At 35.8% G+C, this 25,982-nt stretch overlaps 1 protein-coding gene across 3 annotated transcripts in view; it reads left to right on the forward strand.

The window, feature by feature from the left end:
- LOC101893749 (protein sprint) overlaps nt 1–25,982 on the forward strand; it is a 452,096-nt gene that overhangs the window by 202,064 nt on the left and 224,050 nt on the right. The window contains exons 1-2 of one of the 3 annotated variants that reach the window (XM_059122994.1): nt 14,891–15,102; nt 19,504–19,728. The exons of the other annotated variants lie outside the window; for them this stretch is intronic. Of the exons in view, the coding sequence (XP_058978977.1) occupies nt 19,655–19,728 (74 nt within the window). The 5' untranslated portion in view covers nt 14,891–15,102; nt 19,504–19,654. Of the gene's footprint in view, nt 1–14,890; nt 15,103–19,503; nt 19,729–25,982 lie in introns of those variants that run through there. 3 annotated transcript variants of the gene reach the window in all.

Here is a 25,982-nt window from a genome sequence, read left to right on the forward strand (position 1 = left end):
CGAAATGGGTACAGTCTATAGCAAAAAATTGCGTATGCAGTTCCATGTCTTCGTATAGCCCTCATATAACGATACTTTCCGATATTTAGTATTCTGATGGTTTTAGCGACATTATTCACCGGAATTGTTTAAATTTCGAAGTTATTCGGATTCGGTTCTATAGCCTATAACTTATGCAGATCCTCGTCTTCGATTTTTATTTAAGCGGTATGATTTAATTCTCATAAATTTCCAAAAAAAACATATATTTTTGTTATATGTAGCTCTACTATACACTTGCTCCAACATTAGCCAAAATATTGGGATGGGCTAGGTTTGATAGTAATTGGTCATCGATTTTACATATTACGAGAGTTATTATTATTATTCAAATATTTTGCCTTTTGTGAAGGCGGAACTAGAAGAAGTGGACACATATTTATTGTAAATATTGTTATTGTTATATTGTTCCCTTTGCTCAATATGATATTTTAATGTTTTAATATATTTTCGGATTTTTTTTTTTTTTTTTTGCAAAATTTTCAACGATTTGTGGAAGGTTCCGTGAAGGCTGCGCATCGATCTTAGTTAGGAAAAAATTCTACGATATACCAAGATTGTGCCAAATCGGACACTAATTTCGAAAGTACAGACAGATTGCCATAGATATATTTACTCAAAAAAAAGCGAATCGAATTCTTGATTTAGTCTAAACTTTAATTGAATTGCTCTCTTAAAATGTTTCTAAAATATTTCTCTTCATATTATATCTGGTGTGTAGCGGGTTAAGTATTTTCCCTTACGTTACTCTTATAAATTAATAATTTCATGTCTACTGCAGCATTCTCTGCTTTATTTTGTTCGGTTCGTCTTGGTGACCTTATTCGGGTATTTTATTATAATTTCGATGGTCGTTTAACAATAATACCACATCCAATAAAAATATTATCCATATTGAAGTTGTCCTGGAGCACTTAAACATTTTCTATGCACTGTGTCGTCTTCAGAATTAAGGCCACGATATTTTTTTAAATATACATACATATGCATGTAAGTTATCTTTTTCCCATCATAAATTAAAATGGATTTGTTTAATACGCAAAATATAACAAATGCAGTTCGCAGTTCTTAGCCACAGCAGATGAAAAGCGCCATGGCAATTATAAAATGGTACATTATGAAAATTAAAATTAGAGCATACTTTTAGGCTTACAACATTCACACCCTCTACTTTGCTATAGAACTCACACAGAGTGCTTTCAGACTTGTAAAAACTGTGTTTTCTTCAGGATCTAAAAAATATAGCTGGAATGCATAAAACATTCTTAAGAGTTTGTGGATAAAGTTAATGTAAATATTGTTGACACAACCAAAAAGAAAAAAAAAAGAAAATATTTTTTGAAATTCAAAAGTAACCTCATCTACATATGAAAGTACCAACATAAACGCACGACTTATGAGTTATCCGAGAGTGTAGTTAAGTAAATAAACACACATACAGTTATGTACGTATGTTTACAAGGAATGGCGAATGTGCAACTGTGGTAGTGGTTGCAAATACGCCAAAAACCATACTAAATATAAAATAAAATTTTAATCCTCTTTTGGAAAACTCTAATGGAATTTATGTGTTTTAAGCCACACGCATACTCTCACATATTTTGGCCCGTGCATAAACATACGAAGGGTCTTTGGATGTCGGTGTATGATGCGGCTGTTGATTATGGGCTTATGTCTGTATTTTATGGTGAATTGTGTTGGGGGCCATGGAGATATGGTATATGGCGTTACACACACACACTCACATTTACTTACCAAAGTTTGCAATGGTGAATTAGCAAATTGCCTGGGGCGAACATTAACAGCGTTTGCAACATAAATTTCAATGTCAATCTGTGGTTGTAAAGTTTTGCAACAACAAAAAGAATGAGTGTGTTCTTGAGATTAACTAAAAAGCTTTTAACTGAATTTAAAAACGAACAAACGATAAACACAGTTTTGTAACATATGTACTTTTAGACAACATTTGTGAGGCAATTGGAGCAACCGATCCATTTCTTCATTTCATACAACCCTATGGGTTATATGTATAATCATTTTACAAAATATAGGTCATGTCGGCCAATGTTTTGGTGTGGTCCCCACATAAGGGTATACCTCGATTTGAAGTATTTTTTACATGTTAGCTTTAATTTCAGCCAATTTTGGCCAATTTGTGTTATTAGAAAGAAAAAAAAAAACATCCTTGCAAAAATATCAATATAGACATTCGTTTTGGTATAACCCTCTTATGAAGGTATCCCCAGATTTTAACTATTTCCGGGGTCTTTGACACATTTTTCAATGGATTTTGGTCCTCATTTGGCATCTTGGTTTCTAAAGAGGCAAATAACCTCTTCGCAGAAAATGTTAAACGTGGGTCAATGTTTCGGACTAGCTCTCATATAAAAGTGTCTCCTCGCTTCAACTATTTCGAAGGTCTTGAACAAATTTTCAACGCGATTTGGCTAGAAATTTGTATGTTAGCTATTTTGGGGAGTGGAGAACCATCTTACAGAATAATATCAACATAGGTATATGTTTTGCTATAGTCCCCATATAACGGAACCCCCACTAATATGAGCCAAATCTGTGGACTACTATGCTTTAAAAAATACAGGGTGAGATGAAAAAACTGGAACCAACTCCAGACTGCTGTCATTTCTTAGCCACTCGTCCGACAGCCGTTGAAATTATTCCAGTGACAGCTCATTATATTGTTTTTTTAGAAGCGCATTTTGGTGAGAATTTTCCAGAAAGAAGTTATTCGTGATGGAATTCAAGCGTGATGGTGCGATTTCCATATATTTGGCTGGAAAACCACAAGTGGCTATCGTTGGAGCACTCCAGCATTTAAATGCGAATAAATCTTTTGTGTCTCGTACCATCGCTCGTTACCGTGATACTGGTAGCATAGCCCGACGTCAAGGTAGTGGACGAAAGAAAACAGCAACATCAGCAGAAATGGTTCGAAGATTAAATAAGCGACTTCATCAAAACCTGCGTCTCAGTTTCCGAAAATAGCTCGTGAGCTGAACATATCGCTATTATTCCGTTCGGCAAATATTGAAAAATGAGCCATTGAAATTCTAAAAAGTGCAATAACTTACATCGCAACAGAAAGAAAATAGACTCAAAGGAGCTAATGAGTTGCTTCGCTTGGCCGAAAGTGGTGAACTGCCGAATTTGGTTTTCCCCGATGAGAATACATTCGTTGTCCAGCAGTTTGGAAACAAACAAAATGATCGTCTTTACTTGCCAAAGTGGTCAGCTGAAAATGTGCACCTTCGGTTGGCCACCAGAACTCAAGCACCGGCCATGGTGATGGCTGCTATGATGGGCCGCCATAACAGCCGATGTTCGTTCTCGCTCGTATTAATCAACCGTGGCATCAGAATAAATGCCGAATATTATCGCGAAAATATTTTGGAGGGTGTATTAAACTCTTGGGCACGCAAACATTTTGGCCGCATACCTTGGACATTCCAATAGGACTCAGTACCATCGCACTCAGCATGCACCTAAGAATGGTTACAAAATGAGGTTCCTCGCTCCATTTCCAGCGCACAATGGCCACAAAAATCTCCGGATACCATGTGTGTATGTGACGGTTTCATTGGCAGTTTGAAAGCTATAATTCGTGCCAAAGGTGACCGATTCCAATAAATCTAAACTTATTCTAAAATTTGTGTCAAAGGTGACCAATTCGAACCAATCTAAACTTATTCTAAAATTTGATGCTATTTCCGACAGTTTTTGCTTTCATTCAATAAAATTTGCCTGGTGAAGGTTATAAAAACAAAAGAGTATTTGAAAATAATAGAATCAGCTTTCGAGGGAATTCTGCTCCCACTCTAAAGGGCCCACAGCATACTCACTCTTACTTGAGCTACATCGAAATATAGCTCATAATCAATATAGATCATAATCGATTTATGTTTTTACTCCTAGGAAGTACTTTTGGTACCTTTCGGTACTTTTCGTACCTTTTGATACTTTTCGTAACTTTTGCTACTTTTCGTACCTTTTAGTACTTTTCGTACCTTCTAGAAACCACCTAAATGGGTCTATGCCACTGGGAACACAAACTGCCGATTCACAGCACATTGGGTTGAGATATGACCTAAAACACAAAAATTACATAAATGGGGTTATGGTGCTTTCTTGCAATTTAAAGCACCTCCCTTCTACGAAGTGATGACTCTGTAAGCCTTCTGTTTAAAGATGGTATTATTACTGTACATAGATTTTTTATTTAGAAATGCCTTTAATATAATAATATAATAATTTCCAGACAAATTAAAATTTAACATTCTTCGTAAAAGCTCTTTTAAAGTTCAAAGCATATTTTACGATCCAATTTACCTGAGAATGGCAGCCATTCATAAAAAATCACTTAGTCATATTTATAGAAATGACTTAGGCGTCGACACCAGAATGGGATACTTTGTAATTTTATTTCGAAAACCAAATATGCACACTTTTGTTACAAATTGTCTGGGCTGTGCTGGTGTCATTCTCAAGATTTTTAATGGTCCACAATTCCTTGAGTGCTCCAGTAGTTTTATGGTTTTTGGCATGGAATTCAAATGCGGAAATTTAAGCAAAAACGTTACAAACCCTACGGCGGGTGAGGGATGTATTTACTTGAAAACGGCAACAATAATGACAACAACATAAGAATATTCCATGTTCATAAAAACTTACAACAAATGCAGACAGATGTGACCATAAGAGCCCTGGCTCGTCTTCTCCTCCTCCTCCTCCTACTTCGTAGTCTTCTTCCCCTTGGCACTGTTGCTGCAGCAGATAATAATGATGGCAAAAGTGGAATGCGTGTTTGAAAACTATGCCTCAGTGAGCACAAATTTGCTTCCATTGCAATTTTCCTAATATGCCTCTGTTGGATCGGTTCGGTTGTTTGCACTTCTATGTGCACTTAAATATACGTTTTTTCCTCTCCTTAACTAGAAGTGCCAAACATAAGAGTCTTAAAATTTCTGTTGAAAATACCTCTATTCGAAATGTTCAATGTGGAATTGTAGGTTAATGGGTCTGTCTACCGCTCTGCTACGAGTGTCTGATATCCGGAGTATGTGTTTCTTTAGAAGTTGCGGAGGAGAGGAAGGCGAAGCGAAACCACCTCGGCAGTAGGTGCTTATTATTTGCAATTACTCCACCACCATTAATGAGTAGTTTTTTCTTTTTCGTTGTTACTCTTGGCATTGCAGTCACCGAAGAAAGTTGTTTCGGATATGTAATTGCGTTCAATTAATTAACACTCAAACCGTGTGAGAAATCACTAAATTTTTCATAATTATTTGAAATTAACAACATGATGTTGAACACCGTCAAAGGAAATTGCTATGGCGCCATGGTGAAAATGATAATAAATTTTAGATAAATAAATGTTAACAAATTGCCTATGATTGGGCTTGAAACAAGAGGCTTTAAATGAAACTACGAATAGGGGGAGAGGGTGAGGGTACGCTTTGTTGGAATATGTATGTGAGTATGTTAAATTTCTCATATCTATAAATATAAATACATTTATACCGCATAAATATACAGGGTGAGATAAAAAACTGCAACATAGTAAAACGCCATCGTTTTTACATTTTTTTAAATTTTATTGAATGAAAGCAAAAACTGTCGGAAATATCATCAAATTTTAGAATAAGTTTGAAATTTGATCGAATTGGTCACCTTTGGCACGAATTATGGCCTTCAAACAGCCAATGAAAACGTCACACGCTGCCCGAATGTTGTTCTGCGGTATTTTGGTCCATTCCCCGCGAAGCGCTTGCTTGAGGTGAACGACGCTTTGGTATTTTTAAGAGTGCCAACCTTGCTTTCTAAAATACTCCAGACAGAATAGTCCCACGGATTGGTATCCGGAGGTTTTGGTGGCCATTGTGCGATGGAAATGAAGCGAGGAACCTCATTTTGTAACCATTCTTGGGTGGCTCGTGCTGAGTGCGATGGTGCTGAGTCCTGTTGGAATGTCCAAGGTCTGCGGCCAAAATGTTTGCGAGCCCAAGGTTTAATACACCCTTCAGAATATTTTCGGGATAATATTAGGCAAATATCAGATGTTATGGCGGCCCGCAACATCACCATGACCGGCGCTTGAGTTCTGGTGGCCAATCGAAGGTGCACAACTTCAGCTGGCAAGTAAACACGATCATTTTGTTTGTTGTCAAACTGCTGGACAAGGATGTTTTCTCATCGGAGAAACCCAAATTCGACAGTTCACCACTTCCGGCCAAGCGAAGCAATTCTTTAGCTCTTTCGAGTTTCATTTTTCAATATTTGCCGAATGAAATATTATGATATATTCAGCTCAGGGTTTCGATCAAGTCGCTTCTTTACTTTTCGAACCATTTCTGCTGATGTTACGGTTTTCTTCCGTCCATTTCCTTGACGTCGGACTACGCTACCAGTATCACGGTAACGAGCGATGGTACGAGACACAAAAGATTTATTCACATTTAAATGCTGGAGTGCTCTAACGATAGCCACTTGTGGTTTTACAGTCATATATAAAAAATCACACTATCACGCTTGAATTCCATCACGAATATATTTTTTTCTGGAAAATTCTCACGAAAATGCATTTGTACTCTTGTAAACAATATAATGAGCTGTCACTGGAATAATATTAACAACTGTCGGACGAGTGGCTTAGAAATGACAGCAGTCTGAAGTTGGTTGCAGTTTTTTCATCTCACCCTGTATATGGGAGCTATAGCTATATTTGTACCGATTTCGTTCAGATTTGATATACTTTTTTAGGCCTAATTTGGTCATATGTGCAAAATTCCATACTATTTGGGCTGACATTACACGTTTGCTGCGCAATATGATGGAAATCGGACGAATGTATATATGGAAGTTAAATCTAAATTTTGACCGATTATCTCCAATTTCAATAGCGTTCGTCCTTGGTACAAACAAATGATTTGTGCAAATTTTCATCTGGATCGGGCCATAAATGCGACCTGTAATTTGTTTACATAAATTCATGGACGGACATGCATAAATCGAATCATAATGTGATTCCATGCAGATCGTCAAAAGGAACTATGGGTCTGTCTCGTTTCCTTTTGCCTGTTACAGAGAAATTCACAAAGACATAATACCCTGACCACCTTGTGGTGTAGGGCATAAAAAGGAAATAGTGGCCATACAATTAATACATTCTACTTGGGGTAAAAATAAAAATAAAGAAATACCCTTTTCCGCATACGAAGTGGCAGGCATTTGGCAAAAGCTTTACACTGCGAATTTGATATTTCCAAAAAAATGGACAATACGAAAGTTTTGATCTGTATTTTTTGCTTCCTAATATTTGTTTAGATTTTTATATGTTTCACTGATTAATCTCCTTCGTTTGTTTAATACCGACAAGACAAACTGTCTCTCTCTCTCGCTCTCTGTCTGAAATTGTTTAATCATGAACTTGCTTTTGTTATAAAACAATTGGCAGTCATCCATGAAGAGAACTTCCTCTTTCATCAAAAAAAAAAAAGTTGCTTCGCTATGTGGGTTAACAACTTCTTGATGTCACTCATTTCTTTTGCAATTTTTTTTCGTCTTCTTCTTCTATACACTATTTTTGCCATTTATTCGCTGTGATCCGTCTTAGCGATAAGTTGCCCCTACTGACCATCCAGCACTTGTTTGGCAAAAATCCAAATATTTTGCTATTCACCATTAATTACAAACTCAAAAATCTGGTAATATCTGTTATTTAATTTATTTCAAGTGTGTGTGTGTGAGTGTGAGTAGACAATCATACACACACATATATACAAGTCGCAACAGATTCCCAGCCATCTACGCGTTTTTCTAGTTGCAATCATTGTCGAGGTTAGTGACATTGGTCTTGGCCAATAGCCGGCGATCATCGACCGGATGCAAAGAGGTTAGTTAACCAGACCAGACAAGTGGGCTTAGCAAGTCGACTCAAGGAGCTGCATGGGAAGTTGATTCGGACTGTTGCAAAATGATTAGATTGTTGATGGATGCAATCTTCGGTTTCAATTGGCTTTTTTTCATTTTTCAAATGTTGAAATGTTGTTGTTTTACAAATGCAATTGTATTTAATTGGTTTCATCGGCAATATCTATAAAATAGCTTAATCATATTTCCAAGAATACATCGCAAGCATGTGTTCAACTTTGCCTTCTATGGAAAAGGGTGTCATTTTTCACATATTTAAAATGACAAGCCAAAACTGCGTAAAACCAATCCTTTGCCTAAGAATTGTTTTCAAACCGGATTTAAACAAAGGGATTTTTTATTAAGATACAGAATGCCTTCTTTCGATGTCGAAACACAAAAACTCCAGATGTGTTCTTTGTCTCAAATTTGCAATTTTCGCACCGAATTCCATTTACGCTACACTACATGAAATTACTGTATCATTTGAATGGAAGAAGATGTTTTTATTACTTCTTCTTTGCTGGGCAGTATTTTTCGAGTCCAATTGATGTTTTTTTTTTTTACATTTTAATATCAAAGACCCACAACGATTCTTTGATGACACTTCGACTCTTTTTTGATTTATAACCATTCAATATTGGCAATATTGGTATCAAAGGGCCACAACGACACTTTGACTCGGCGATGATTTTTTTCTCACTTCTAATATCGAAGGCCCACGACGGTATTACAGTTTTTGATATCAAAGGCCCAACATGATATTTTCCTATCGTTTCAAGTCTAATTTTTCCACTTTAATTATCCAAAGCCCACGGCGGCACTTGATTTTCACTTCATTCAGTTTTAATTATTTTTTATTAATATCAAGAGTCCAAGACGGCACCTTGATTCTGATTAAATTTCGCACTTTCTCACCATTACTTCCAAAGGTCTAAGATGGCAGTATGTTACTTCTCCAATTTATTTATTTATTTATTTTCATTTTGTAACCAAGGCCCACGGCTCTTGTATTTCACCTCAATGACTCATTATTAATACCCAATGCCCTATTTTCCGACACGAAATTCATGTTAATGTTTAATGTTTTACCGTGACCCACGACGGTACTTTATGGCTTGTTTTGGCTGTACTATCATAATTATGACTAAGATCATAATAATAACTGATCTACTTGACATGAACTTTTGACCTTTCTTTGCGGGTGTTAATAATAAATGACTGTTTTTATACCCTCCACCACAGTATGGAGGGTATATTAGTTTCCGAACGAAATGAAGTAGGTTGAAACATTTTACTCAAATGTATATTATGTCTGCAGGACTTTTGGTATTGAAAATGGGCCATGTAGGTCCACGCTTTGGTATAGCCCCCATATAATGTCACCTCCCTATTTTTGGTATTTTGGTGATTATTCACCAAAAATGTTTCAAATTTGGTATTTGATGTTCGTAATGGATACTATGAAAAAAATTGTCTATGCAGGTCCAAGTTTTCGTATAGCCCCCAAATTATGGTACCTCCCGATATTCGGTATTTTGATGATTTTAGCGACATTATTCACCGGAATTGTTTCAAATTTGGTATTTGAAGTTCGTAATGGATACTACAGCCGATGACAGAAAATTGTCTGCGCAGGTCTACGATTTGGTGCAGCCCCCATATAATGGTACCTACCTATATTTGTATTTCGATGATTTTAGCTAAATTATTCACCGATTTTTTTTTTCAAGTTTCGTATTTGAATAATGTGATGGCTTTTGTCAAAAGTTGCCCATGCAGGTCACGTCATTGTATAGACGGTATTCTTAAGATTGAACAGAACGGATTTTATTTATTTTTTTTTTAATTGCCAAATTGGTTCCAAACTTACATCCTTTTTACTTGTTTTTAATATCAAAATTGGAGTCGGGCGAAAGATGGGCGAAAAATGGCCTTATGTCCACTTAAGCCAGTATAGGCCTGTTGTGCGCTCTTGGCTAAAGGTTGTCCTGGGTTTGAGTTTTCTCCGCTCCCATGCCGACTGTCTATAAGTTCACGGAAGTTCTTTTAGATCTTGAACTGAAGCGGAAAGCATTTTCACCTTCAGTGCTTTTGGTGATTTCAATATTCAACGTCTTTAGATTGTGTCCCAATTCAAAGCCGTTGTTCTTAACCGTAAAGCAGCTGCCCTTTGGTTGGCTTTGTGGGAGCTTGAGCTCAGAGCACGGTCAAACATTAATAAGGATAGAAATATAAACTGATATTTCGGTGGGATGACAATCTCACTAACAGGTTCCCAAAAAACCCAGCCCGAAGCTATATGTCCGTAATATATGCATGTCATTTATGAAAGTCATGTCATATCCTTGACATCCACCGCTCGATGGTCTGGGTATGCTTATTTAATTCGCAGCTAAACTACATATCCGTGGGACGTTCAGTTCTTCGCCGCCACTATGGTAGATCTGAACATGGAGCCCTAAGACATAATTTAGCCAGTCGACGAGGTAGCCTCCAATTATTAGCATTTTTAAGGTCTTCGATACAGCTGTTAGGTAACCCCGAATTTAAGATATTTTGCATACAACCAATTTAGTTGTTGTAATTTAACATTATTCTTTTACCATCTTCTACAAGTCACCTTTGTGAATAAGACCATTTACTTATTACAAATTTAAAAAAGTGTAAGACAGATAGTACGGACTGGTCTGTAGTTCATATGGGCGGTGAGAGGACAATCCCTGCTCACTTTCTACCTATTCCACCAAAAACATATATAATATCTCATCTTAATATCCCTTAAATATTTTATATATAGATGAAAGGAAAAAATTCATTTTTCCGAATTCTGAATCACTGTTCACATTTAGAGATAAACTGAATTTCAGTATATCTGAATTTTTGGATTAACTGAATTTTTGAATTTCGCTAAAGGTCAGGGTCGGCGTTGACATACCAAACTATAAAATATTCTCCTTTTAAACATCCTAGATAGATAGGGATCCAGCGAAAGGATTGTGTCTGAACGTTTACTACACAAGCTATATCAATTATAAATAGCAGATATTTTAGAATAACCTTAATAATCATAATAGGTTGAAGGTCACACTTTTCATATTCGATTCAAAGGTTCATTTTATCATAGAATTACACAACGTTGCAAAATGTCGAGTTAACAGATTATGCCCTCCATTTCAATGGAAAAGCTTCTGTTTAAATATTTAGAGTTACACACCCGGCTTTTAAGGATGGTTGATCTAGGGCAATTTCATCAGAAGCAAAAGCAATAACACCGATCATCAACAATAAGAACCATATGAATCATGTTCAAAGACGTCACAAAGATCAACGACAGCAACTTTTGAAATATGGAATCCACGGAAAACCCCTTCTCTTTTAATAACAATTTTACAGCAGTCAGTCGTCATAGCAAGAAAGCAAAAAAAAACATCAAACAATAACAACACTACTTGAAACAATAACAAAACGTGCAAAACAATGTACAACAACAACAGAAACTAGAAGAGCAACAATAATTACGCGGCAACTATCTCAAATCTTGGAAATAAAAACAAAACAATGCCACCAACAATGGATATCTGGATGGTCGGATGGATGGCACAATGAGAAGAGCCATAAGGCACACCACCGGCGGCAAACGTTGGGCGAAAGCAACAACGACAACATCAATGGGCCAAAGAAAACTTTGCCACATTCATTCAGCCACACTCTTCCAACACACGTGCAATTCGTTCGTAATCACGAGTCAATGCGACGCTCGACCCTACTCGCTGCTGCTCCTAACAACGGCTCTTTCCGGAGAGACTACGACAACACAAAAATGACGACGACCATCATCGAAGCTCGAAGCGTCCAAGTAAGTCATGGTGAAATGTGTGCTACTCACGGTGTAAGAACGCACACATGTTTATCGCACAAGTGCATGTGGAGATAACCCAGCAAACTTAGCCGCCTCAAAAAGAACAATTTATAGGTTAAGAAAAGATAATGACAAGTACAATCCAGAGATAATGGTTCAGAAATTCTCATGCAATACTCAGGCACTTTATGTTGTTTGGCGGAACCACGTCTAAGGAGGAGTTACATTCAACAAATATAAATGCAGATTAGACGTCAAATTACCAAGGGGATGGTCGAGTGAAAAAAATGAATCGTGACATACCATTTACATATATACATACAAGCGGTCACTACGACTACGTTATGCGTAAATTACTTTTTCACGTCTCTAAGTCATGAATTCTGGGATGGGATTGCATCCCGGGTGTGTCCTTTACAACTTTGTAGGTCCTAAGTACCCTCGTATCCCTACATATCATTGAAGATCTGGTTTGGGTCCTTATTAAGGTCTCTCGCAGCCTTGTAGACCCAGCTTTTGATTTTTTAAGGTCTTTTTTTAAGGTCTTTGTGGCGTTGCATGTCCTTGTGGATTTGCTTGAGTACTTATTAAGGGCTCTTGCAGCCTAACGTTGATATCCTGGCGGACCTTGCTTGAGCACTTGATATGATCGTTTTCTATCACTATATATCTAACCTGAGTACTTATTATGGTCTCTAGCAGCCAAAGCTCCGCACACCCTCATATATCTTAGTAGTTATTCTTCGTAGCTTTGCATACCCTCGTCGTTCTTGCTGGTGTACATATTAGTTTTTCTGTAGACATAGTCTTACATTTCTTCGTACGCCCCGCTGGTGTACTTATCAAGGTCCCTGTTCTATAAATCCACCCGGTTGTATTTATTGAGCCATCCCGAATCCAAAGGACTAGTGTACTTAGTCAGTCTACAATATTTTGCTTCCCTGCTACGTAACAAGTGTACTAAAACGTGGATCTATTTAGACAATTCTCTTCTAAGGGGTAAAATACTAAGAAAGAACCCCTTGTGTTGATTTTATGACAATTCAATTCAAAAACTTGGCTCAAATCATCAAAATACCGAATATCGGGGGTACCGTTATATGGAAGCTATACGATACCGTGGACCTGGGTGAGATAAAAAACTGCAACAAAGTCAATCGCCATAATTTTTAATTGTGGCCATTGTGCGCTGGAAATGAAGCGAGGAACCTGATTTCTTAACCATTCTTTGGTAGCACGTGTTGAGTGCGATGGTGCTGAGTCCTGTTGGAATGCCCAAGGTCTGCGGCCAAAATGCTTGTGTGCCCAAGGCTTTACTACATCCTCCACAATATTTTCACGATAATATTCGGCACTTATTCGGATGCCATGGTCGATTAATACGAGCGGAGAGCGACCATCGGTTATTATGGTGGACCACACCATCACCATGGCCGGCGCTTGAGTTCTGGTGGCCAAGGAAGGTGCATATTTTCAGCTGACCTCTTTGGCAAGTAAACACGATCATTTTGTTTGTATACAAACTGCTAGACAACGAATGTTTTGTCATCGGAGAAAACCAAATTCGGAAGTTCACCACTTCCGGTCAGGGTAAAAAAACTCTTTAGCTCTTTCGAGTCTATTTTCTTTCTGTTGCGGTGTAAGTTATTGCACTTCTTGGAATATCAATGGCTTTAACCCGAGCTCATTTTTTCAATATTTGTCGAATGGAATATTGCGATATATTTAGCTCATGAGCCATTTTTCGGCCACTGCGATGCGGGTTTCGATCAAGTCGCTTCTCTACTTTTCGAACCTTTTCTTCCGTCCACTTCCTTGACGTCGGGCTACGTTACCAGTATCACGGTAACGAGCGATGGTACGAGATACAAAAAATTTATTCACATTTAAATGCTGGAGTGCTCTAACGATAGCCACTTGTGGTTTTCCAGCCAAATATAAAGGAATCATACTATCACGCTTGAATTCCATCACGAAAAACTTTTTTTTCTGGAAAATTCTCACCGAAATGCTTTTGTACGCTTGTAAACAATGTAATGAGCTGTGACTGGAATAATTTTAACAGCTGTCGGACGAGTGGCTAAGAAACGACAGCAGTCTGAAATTGGTTGCAGCTGTATGTTAACCATTTGGCCCGCAATAAAGCGAGAAAAGATATCTATGGGAGCTATATTCAAATCCAATCCGATCTCGAAAAAATTTAGCAAAGGTATTTCTGAGTTACATTTGGTATATTTTCCTGAATATCGTTGTTACGAAGTGCATATTACGGCTGTGGAAGACAAAATTACAAATCGGATGAACAATATTTATGGGAGCTATAGCTTTTTCTAAACCGATTTCGACCAAATTTGACATACTTGCTTTTAAACTCAATTTGGTCGTATGTTCCAATTTCCATCCCGTTGAAACTATTTTACAGGTTACTGTTTTGACATAATTTGTTCTTTTTCAATGGAAAATTTAACCTTCTCTTGAAGAAGTTCCGAAGGGCTACACATAAATGCATTTCTCTAAACGCAATATATAGACTCAGCATTTTTAATAATATTTAAAAATTTTGCTTCATCTTTTCCGAAGTATTAGGTTAAATGATAGATAGAGGTGCAAAGTATCAGCGAGTTTTATATTTTTGGTCTTGAAAACGATAAATTAATTTATAACCTCTGGTGATAAAAATATTTAACAATTTCAAATTTTCCTCAAGAGAAGAGTGAATTTGTGTTATATAAATGTGTGGAATATCTCCTATCAAGTAAGTCTACATTCAATAAAAAGTTCCACAATGTTTGCTGGGCATCATATATCTGTCATGCATGTGCCTCAGTGGGTCTCTTTTGCCGGATGAATGGCTGACTGATTGTGTGCGTGTGAGTGTGTGCTTGCGTTTGTGTGGAAATTATCCAATGGAACTAAGAAATTTTTAGCTGGATCATTAGTGTAAGATTTAGTCGCCGAAAAACTTTCAAACCGAACGAATGCGTCCAACGTTGACGTCGTCTGTCCGTTTATTTCTTTTACAAAGAAACGAAAAAGAAGAATAATAAATAAAAAAGAAAGAACGACGCAAAAAAAAAGAAAACAAAACGAAAAAGAAGAAAATTCTGAATCTCATAAACGAAAAGACTGACTGACTGACCAAGCGACTTTTTGGAGCGGTCGGTAGCCAAACGAATTCGCAAGTGGTGTGCGATCATCTGACTCGTTCATTCGGGCGGTCGGCCGGCCGGTTTGTTTATTTTTTATGCGTTTTGTTTATGTCGCGGGCAGTAAAACATGTAATAATTCTTATCGTCCATTATACACACACACACACACACACGTACATGCAAACCGAAGTATTATGTATCTTTTGGATAGCTGTAAGAAGACAATATACCCGAGTCATACCAAAGTCCCGAATTTGCGTGGCAATGATTCATGATAAAATTAAAAAGAATTTATTTTACACTGACAAAAGTATCTGGAATACTTGTTTGTATTTTTTTATGTTTTTTGACAACGGTACTTACCATAACCTATGTGACCCAAGCCCCTGAAATACCCGATCGTTTTTTTGTGCAAAATGAGGAAATGAATGAATGTAATTCCAAATCACCGGCCGTGTATGAAGAAATATTTGAAAAGTGGCTGCATTTAACCATGTGTGTCTCCAAGTATATGAGTGTGTGTGTGTAAATACATTAAGAATATGGTGTTAATGTGTATAAATTATGATTGTCATGGATCAAATAATTTAAAAAATATGATTTCCAATTGTGACACCGCACACATATCGTCCAATACAAGTAACGGCAAAGTGTTGATGCAACTCAGCAAAATTTTATTTCTGTGCTAATTCCAAATCATAAAACATGGATTAAATATAATCCCCAATATATTCATGATATGAATGGTGTTAAATGCTAAATTTGACGAATAAGATGTGCGTGTGTGTGTGGTAATTAAATACCATTGGCAATATATGTAAAATAAAAAAATATCTGAAACGTTTTCCAGTGAAAAAAAAAAAACAAAAAAGTATTTTGCAATAGCTACACATTTCTGAAAAAATAAAATTTTTCTATATCAAATTGTTGTGTAAACAGAAACATTCTGTAAAATATAAAAGAGTGAATTATTTTCTATTAATGGGAACCTCTATGGTCTATTGATCGTTATGAATTATACGACAAAAATTAAAGGCTTTGGGGAACATTTCGGACAATTAATTTTGATAACAGAGAATTAATTTAATTCAACTTTTTGACAAAACGCAGAACTCCAAACGTCCTATTCTTGTGAATGCATAAATTTTAACCAAACCTGAAGGTTTTAATATCAAAAAAATCCAGTTTTTTTCATTACATTAGGGTCACTTTTAAATTGTAATATTATTTTGTAATCGTTACGAATCTGAAATTCCAAATTGTACGACATCCATTGAAGAAATTTGCTAAAGCCAAATACTCCGAAATCAAGGTTTTATGTCAAAATTACGCCAAAAGTGAGAAATTACAAATAAGTTATTTTGAATTGGAGTCTAGAAAAAAAGGGATACCTTTAGGACTGCCATTTTAAAAGCACAACATGTAAAGGGCGAACTTTTCATACCCTCCACCACTATGTTTGTCAAAGAGAAATTTTATAATGAAAAGAGTAGAACATGTTAACTTAGAATATCAATCTGTTTTAATTAAAATAAAAATAACACAAATAGCGAAACCCGTATTCACATGTAATTTGATTGGAAATTGTGGCAGAAACCCTCAAAATACTGAAAATCGGGATGTAACGTTATTTTAGGGCTATATCAATTAGTGGACCACAATCGCAGCTGGTTTGGTTGGAAATTATGGCAGAAACTTTCAAAACAAGGAAAAATCGGGAATTACCGTTGTATTAGTGGACCTGAATACCAATTAGTGGACTTGAATGGTACCTTTTTTGCAAGGAGAGAACAGATCTACCGAGAACCCCAATTGACAGGTTTCAGCAAATTTTATATATTGGGGCAAAAACCTTCAAAATGCAGAGGTACTATATAATGGGGCTATACCTAAACATGGACCCATTTTCAATAAAAACCAATTAATCTTCGTGCCAAATTTTTGAATTCTAAAACTCTATTGTTCAACAGACAGACGGACATCGCTTAATCGTCTTATAACTTTACTATAACTTTTCTAGATAGGGCCACGATATCATATATCCCCTATATAAGGGTTCCTCCCGATATTCGGTATTTTGAAGATTTTGGCCATATTCTTCAATGGAATTGCCTTAAAATATACACGATGGGTTCCTTCTGAGTACTTTACCACCTAGAAGAAAATTGTCTGAAGAGGTCCACGTTTTAGTACAGCGCCCATATAACGGTGTACCCAAATATTCGGTATTTTCATGATTTTTGCCACAATATTCACGGGAATTGTGAACCGTTATTACAGCCTTTGACACAAATTACTTATGCAGGACCACTTCCTTTGTCAATTTTTCAACTTTCGGCCTTGCCGAACTCAGTTGCTATTTATACCCTTCACCATTCTATGGAGGGTATATAAACTTTGTCATTCCGTTTGTAACTTCTCGAAATATTCATAATAGACCCTACAATGTATATATATTCTGGATCAGCATAAAATTCTAAGACGATCTAGGGATGTTCGTCCGTATGTCTGTAGTAATCACGCTATCTTTCGAACGAATTGAGATAGAAGGCCAATTTTTGCATACATGCATAGTTTACCAGTAGGCAGGGTAAGTTCGTAAGTTCCCGATATTCTATATTTTTATGATTTTAGCGACATTACTTACCGGAATTATTTCAAATTTGGCATTTGAAGTTCGTAATAGGTACTACTGCCTATGACAAAAATTTGTGTATGCAGGTCCAAGTCTTCGTATAGCCCCCATATAACGGTACCTCCCGATATTCGGTATTATCATGATTTCAGCGACATTATTTACGGGAATGATTTCAAATTTCGTATTTGGATTTCGTAATATAAACATTTTTGTATGCAGGTCCACGTCTTCGTATAACCCCTATATAACGGTACCTCCCGATATTCGGTATTTTCATGATTTCAACAACATTATACACCGGAATCGTTTCATATTTCGTATTGGAAGATTCTATTGGTTACTACAACCTATGGAAAAAATATTGTATGCAGGTCCACGTCTTCGTATAGCCCCTATATAATGGTACCTCCCGATATTCGGTATTTTGATGTTTTTATCGACATTATTCACCGGAATTGTTTCAAATGACAAAAATTTTCGTAAGCAGGTCCACGCCTTCGTATAGTCACTATATAACAGTTTTCATTTAAGTGGTAGTTTCCGGAAGTGTTTTAAAAATTTTCAAGTTCCTTCCAAATGGTGGAGGGTATTAAAAATTCGACCCGGCTGAACTTAACTGATTTTTTACTTGTTTTTTTCTTGTTTTCTAATAGTAGACGGTATTAGAACTTCGACCCAACCGAATTTAATGTTTTACTTGTTTTATGCTAGTCTTGAAGACCCCATAACTCCAATGAATATTTAGAGGTGTTACAAGGGGAATGACAAATTTTATATAACCTCCTTTCCGATGTCGATCTACCAATTGTTAAAGCTTACATAACACTGTGCTTTTAAATTTTAAATATTTTGAAGGCCTTCGACTCTTTCTTTTCGAAGCAAATTAGTATAGTTTTGCGATTCAGGTTTTACGATAATGTAAACTCTTCTGGCTACGATTTTGGCGATCAGGTCTAGGTCACATCTTCCGGGTGAAGTGACTGCAATTGGATTTTTGTAGGAAGAGCACATCCTCCATGTGAATGCAGAATGTCCCTCATATAACCATATCTCCGTATTATCGGCTTTTGTAGGTCCAAGAAACATTTTACAATTGAATTAGGGTCTTAAGGACAACATATTTGGCCATGTTTAATATTGCGCTTTAAGTATTTTTGTTATACACAAAATGAAAAACGGAATTTAACTCCGTATTGCTTTGTATTTAAATTAAATATTAATAAAAATCACTAAGTGTCATAAGTTTACATAAAATGGGACATGAATGTAATTGAAACCCATTTGGTAAACACGAATGAGGGTTAAATGTGGTGGCCATGTATTCGAAAACGGAATATTTTGAAGAATTTATTGTGGCACTACTATTAACACTTTTATCCCCATTTCCATTTTTATCCCCGTTCAAATGGCTGTTCTTGCTTGTTGTATTTATATAATTGTTAAAAAAAACTGAATGCTGATACCGCTCAATTTCCCTCGTCCAAAACGCAATACTTTACTTAATAAAATATTTTAAAAACAACCTTGTGAATTTATAAAATTTAATAAATGATACAAAAACAAAAAAAAAGTGAATAAAAATTAAAACCATAAATAAATAATAAATAAATGTGACAAATAACCAATATATTTAATCAATCATCCTCATTGTGTGATGTGCCAAACAAAGTGTATCTCAAATATTCAATTCAGTCCGAAATATTCTCAACTTAATAAATGGCCACTTGATTAAATTCCTTGCCTTCCATAAAATATCTACGTATGTTTGTTTATGTGTGCGCGTAATATATTTATCAATTACTTTTGAAAATATGTGTCATGCAAACGTCAACTTCTTCATTGGCTTTGTTCGGAAAAAAAATGTGAAAAGTTTCTTTTGTCTTTGTTTGCAGAAAAGTGTTTTATGTGTTCTCAATGTAAAAAAAATAAACCAAAATAATAAATAACTTTAAAAATTAACGCAAAATCATCATTTATGTCTCGCTTCAAAAATTGCCAACATTCGAAAATTCTATTTTCGTTTGATTAGCTGATTGCTGTTTTATGGAATTTTACAAGGCAATGATGACAACCAGCAGCATGGGGCGCAATTTCTTTGAGAAGCTATTCAGTTTTCGGTATGTATGTACGGCGATGACCCTGAAAACAAAAGTTTAATGTTTTATTTGTAACTTCAACCATGGGCATATAATATACGATTGACGATATGTATACTTGTCTGTGTATGTTTAAAAAAACATACAATTCTTGTTGGAAACCGTATTTTTCCTGAACCTATGACAATAATTTATTTCCCAATCCGATGTCAGATTAGGACTCCACTTTATTTCCATGGCGCCATTTGACTTATTTCTCCCCAGATTATTTAAATCTGTTTATTTTCATTTTCATTTAGGCCACATTTACAGCCCTGAAAGCTATCAACGCCCTGCAAAGATTTATAGGTCGACAAAAAATAGCTAATAAATATTATTTTATTTGTGAAAATATTTGTCGTCTTGTATACGCACAACATAAAATCATTAAAAAAGGAATAACTAATGTTAAATTTGATGGAATCGCAATTCCCAAACATAAATCTAGCAGCATTTGCTTTTATAATTTATAAGGTCAAATTACACATGATGTTAGAGTCATATGTAATGTGACTTTTTCCATAATTAACTCTGCCATTTTTATAGGAAAATCCGTTGCACATTCCAAATTTCATTTTATCAATTTCATTTGGTGCATCGAATACATGAAATCATCCGAAAATATATATGTGAGCTGTATCGAAATCTGAAGTCAAATTTTTGGAAGAACAAATTCCGTCAAACTATCAACATTGTTATATATATATATATATATATATATATATATATATATATATATATATATATATATATATATATATATATATATATATATATAGCGTGTTTGAGGCATCAAATTGGTACATGGGAGCTAAATCCAAATCTGACCCAATTTCAATATAAATTGACAAACAATTTTTTAGACAAAATTCCATCACACATTCATATCTGCATTGAAATTGCAGATACATAGCGTGTTTGAAAAAAATCGACCGAAAAATTATAACGGAGCTATATACAAGTATGAATCGATTTCCATATAATTTGAAAAATGTATTTGAAGAACAAATTCCGTCACACAATCCAAATTTAATTGAAATTGAGGATATATAGCGTGTTTGGTGTATCAAATACATGGAATTGGCCAAAAATATATAGGGTAAGATAAAAACACTGCAACAAAGTCAAACGCCATAATTTTTATTTTATTTTTTTTTTTATTTTTTTTAAATTTTATTGAATGAAAGCAAAAAATGTCGGAAATAGCATCAAATTTTAGAATAAGTTTAAATTTGTTGAATTGGTCACCTTTGGCACGAATTATCGCCTTCAAATGGCCAATGAAACCGTCACACGCTGCTCGAATGTTGCTCTGTGATATTTTGGCCCTTTCCCGGCGAAGCGCTAGCTTGAGGTGATCGACATTTTGGTATTTTTTAGTGCCAACCTTGCTTTCCAAAATACTCCAGACACAATAGTCCAACGAATTGGTATCCGGAGATTTTGGGTGGCCATTGTGCGCCCAAATTCAGCTCACGAGCCAATTTTAGGCCACTGCGACCAGGGTTTCGATCAAGACGTTTCTTTACTTTTCGGACCATTTCTGCTGGGGGCTACGCTACCAGTATCACGATGGTACGAGACACAAAAGATATATACACATTTAAATGCTGGAGTGCTCTAACGATAGCCACTTATGGTTTTCCAGCCAAATATAAAGAAATCACAGTATCACGCTTGAATTCCATCACGAATAACTTTTTTTCTGGAAAATTCTCACCAAAATGCTTTTGTACGCTTGTAAACAATAAAGCTGCCACTGGAATAAATTTAACAGCTTTTGGGCGTGTGGCTTAGAAATGACAGCAGTCTGAAGTTGGTTGCAGTTTTTTCATCTCACTCTGTAAATGGAAGCTATATCCAAATCTGAACCGATTTCAATAAAATTTGACAAATTTATTTGTAGAACCAAATCCGTCGCATATTTCAAACTTCATTCAAATTTGAGTTATATGACATGTTTGGTGCATCACATATATGAAATCATCCAAAAATATATCTGGGAGCTACATTAAAATCGGAACCGATTTCAATATAATTTGATAAAATTTATTTTTAGAACAAATTCCGTTACTCATTCCAAATTGTGTTGGAATCGGATATACATATCGTATTTGATGTATGAAGTACATAAAGTCGCCCGAAAATATATACGGGAGCTATATCCAGATCTGAACCGATTTGATTATAATTCGGCAAATTTATTTTTGTACCTAATTCCGTTACTCATTTCAAATTTTATTGGAAAATAAATCGGCCGTAATTATGTATGGGAGCTATATCCATATCTGTACCGATTTCAGTAGAATGATATTTTAGACCAAATACTATCACACATTCTAAATTTGAAGACTCCATATGTAATCGTACATTTTGAAAAAATCTGTTTAGCGGTTTTCAGTCCATAAATTACAAACAAATCAAATGTACACTTTTCGCTTTTGTAAGTATAGTGGAAGATGTAGGGAGCTCCTTAAAGTAGGCTGTAAAAACGTGAAATATAAAATGTGAACAATTCACTTTACATATGACTCTGTCATAATGTGTAATCGGGTCTTACGGAATAGCAAACTGTCTGTAACGCATCTGACAAAATTGTATTATCGAACTCCTTGTAACAATTTTAATATATTTTTGTGTTATCAATCTTAACTATTTTCCTCATTGCCCCCAACCTTGTTATTTTGTCTGCCTATAATGTCGGAGGCTTAAATAAATTATTACAAATTTCACAAAAAAAAACCAACTTCACCCCATAATTACTATCAACAATAAAACATAAATAAAATCCCAGAAAAAAACCTAGTTTACACAAAAATTAAAATATTTTGCAAGACATTCACATTCATTGTGTATAACAATTGTTGTTATTTTTTTTTTAATTTAACTATGTTTGTGCCATTGTTAAGCTCCAACATCTATCCAACAGCGAGCATCTGCATATATTTATGGGCTTTGGCAAATCCACGTACTCTGCTACTTCAATACAATATGTTATAACTCTTTTGTTTTTGGGGGGGTTACATCGTCCGTCAATAGTTGTGTAATAACATTTCTTCTTGTTTTTTCTCTGCCAAGTAATGAAAATAGCATTGGGCCAATATTTAAACTGAAAATTGCAAATTGCATAAAATATTAGTCAGTTTTATGCATGACATACATACATACCTACCACATGTAACAAAATACCCAATGTAACTTGCTATTGATAATGGCATGATTGCAATAAACAAATATTAAATAATAATTATTTAAATTGTAATTTGTGTGCGTGTTTTTTTTTTCTCTTTATTACTAATCATTATTGTTATGGCATATTGAGATTTGAATTTCAATTCATTTTCACATGTCGGAGAGAGGTTTTGAAACAAAGTAAACTAGAAATGAATGCAACCGAAATGATTAAAATGCATCATTTATCCCTTTATTGAGACATTGATTGAATGCCGCTATAGACGACTGGGATATGTAGCTACTGGCGATAGTGAGGCAACAGGAGCGTAGACCGACTATTTTAAAGAGTTGGATGAAATCTGTCCCAGCAAACACATCCATAATTAAATTATTATGAGCTCCTATTCAAATATTGTCAGTCATCGCCATTGAAATAGTCAGAAGTGTTATTACTCTGTTATTTTTTTATCCTACACCACTGGAAACAATTGGAATTTATAATTAATGATGATTTCCCTAGATTTGATTATATTTCTCCCATAGATCTTCCTCTTCCGCTCAAACTATATGACGAAGAATATATTTTGACACAAATAGCCGAGTTCAGCTTGGAAGTAAGTTTATGAAGAATGGTGAAAATCAGTTCAGATATAGCGATAGCTTCCATATATTTTTTTCGATAAATCACAATGATATTCAGCATTAGATATCAGATAATACCTAGATACACCTCTATTAAATTTTTTTCGAAATCGGCTCGGATATAGATATATCTTCACATTTATATTTCCTTTGATTTCATGTAGATGATCCACTAACCATGCTACGAACGCTGAACTTCTTTCATGTCTAAGAACTTGCCGACTGACCTGTAGATAAATGAAAGGAGGTTGTGAGATCTTGTCGGGCCGGAGACTCCCTTACCTATCGGAATTGGGATAACCCGAAAGGTACAGTTGACCAACAAAAGGATGACAGCTTGTGAAAGAGTATACCCAGTAATGATTGCTTTCAATAATCAAAAACCTCCATAAAGGCGAGAGTCTTACCTATGCTGGCCGAGGTCCGGGTATTATCTTATACGAGAAGGACGTTTCCAAAGTAGAGTAATCTTTGCTGTCGTTCCGGTCTGCAATACTTGCTCAGCATACCGAACAGGAAGTTTTTGTCCGAGAGGTAAACAAGTTACCCGAGAGTCCAGCACTACCTCATTGACGAGTCTTTGAGCACTACCACAGTTTGTGTACCAGAGCTAAACGACGTCTCCGATTTCAAACCAAACCAATAAAGGTCTTAAGAAGGCAAAGCCTTTAAAAATTCCAGTCAAATCACCCCCAAACGCTTGCAAGCCCTAAAAATAGCGGCTGGCTTACAGCTAAAAAGCAATTGCTGTCCCGTCGACAAGGTACTCGTATAGGTTGATGACAACTGATCCAGGAACTAAACCTCTTTTGCAGAAATATCAACAACAAAAGACGACCGAAGCTTGGCAGTCCGAAGCTATAACCCATTATGACCAACAAATACCAATTTTTAAACAAATCCGTGAAATTGTGACAAAAACCATCAAAATTCCGAATTTTGGGAGGTACCATTATATGGGGACTATACCAAAACGTGGGCCGATATATCTCATTTTCTACACCAACTATCCTGACGATCTCCTTTCCAAGGTGGAGGTTATACTATTGTCAGAATATACAACAGCAGTCATTGTATCCATAGTAACAACAACAGCAACATCATAATCACAAGAACATGCGACGATAGCAATGAGACCAGCGTCAACCAAACACCCCAATATTCGTGGGCCGCGTTAAGTACAATTCAGCTTTCGGCAATATGCCCTTTACCGCATAAGGCAAATTATTCTCATTCACTTGGCAATGCCAGTCACATAAAGTGTTTCGACTAGAATGAGATCAACCAAATTAAGACCAAATCGATCCCATATATCCCACATATATGTTGCATTCGATTTTATATTTGAGCCTTCTCAAAGTCATAATATGCACCCAAAAGCAATGATATATGTAATGAGAGGTCACAAAGAGTAGAAAAAAAAATCATCAAATTTAAAAGAAAACGATCAATATGGCTATTAGATCCATTCGATTTAAAAGTTCAACCGTTCTAAAGCCAAATTCGCATTTAATAACGAAAATCGCAAAATTGCTAAGTGGTGAAATAGTGCTTAATTTCACAATACTTTGATATTTTTCTGAATTCAATTTCGTCCGCTGGCTTTGGATCAGAGTCGTTAGATCTTGTAGTCCGACGACGAGCTCTCTCAGTGCCGCTGGTTACTCATTACATGCTATGACAAAATTAAGTCATCTTTAGGAATAACTCACTATTTGTTAACTTATTACAACGCAGAGGGTATGTAGTATGAACAGACCTCCGAAAAACTCAAGAGTGAACCTCGCTCGGAGTCGAGCGGGCGCATCCTGGGAGTACAAAAACAAAACAAGCAAAACTTAATTTTTCGGTTTCGCTCGAATAAGGACGAGCATACTTTGCTCGTTTTAGAGTGAAAGTAAAATTCGTTCGAAAACGAGCAGATTATACTCCTGCCGATTTTTTTTTTTCATACCGTTGCTATATCTCCAAGTATTTGCATTTTCTCATACCACTACAGCAAACGACATAAGACCAAACTATACCAACAAAGCACATAATAGCGTTGTTGCTGTTGCATACAAAATTCCCATAGCCCAACACAAAACAGCCAACAAAAATATCTTTTTCTGCTCGATTTCATTTTTAGATTATCACTCTATTTCGAGCGATTCAGCTCCCACTATAATTTTTCCAATAGGAGTGACTCGGGAGCATTGCCACACAAAAGAAAAGAGTAAAGAGTAAAAAACGTCATATAAAACTCCGACTCTTCGAGCAATCCCTCTCGCGTGCAAGTTTCACTCCCGAGTGAAAATGAGTAAATCTATGCTCTGCATTTAACTACCAAAGTGTATATTTGTTCCGGATAGTTCTGCTTAATATGTATAATGGCTTAGAGTATTTTTTATTTATTTTGCCGATGCAGAGTCTCAAAGTCA

Source organism: Musca domestica, unplaced genomic scaffold (genome assembly GCF_030504385.1).
Source record: "Musca domestica strain aabys unplaced genomic scaffold, Musca_domestica.polishedcontigs.V.1.1 22, whole genome shotgun sequence".
NCBI classification, from domain to species: Eukaryota; Metazoa; Arthropoda; class Insecta; order Diptera; family Muscidae; genus Musca; species Musca domestica.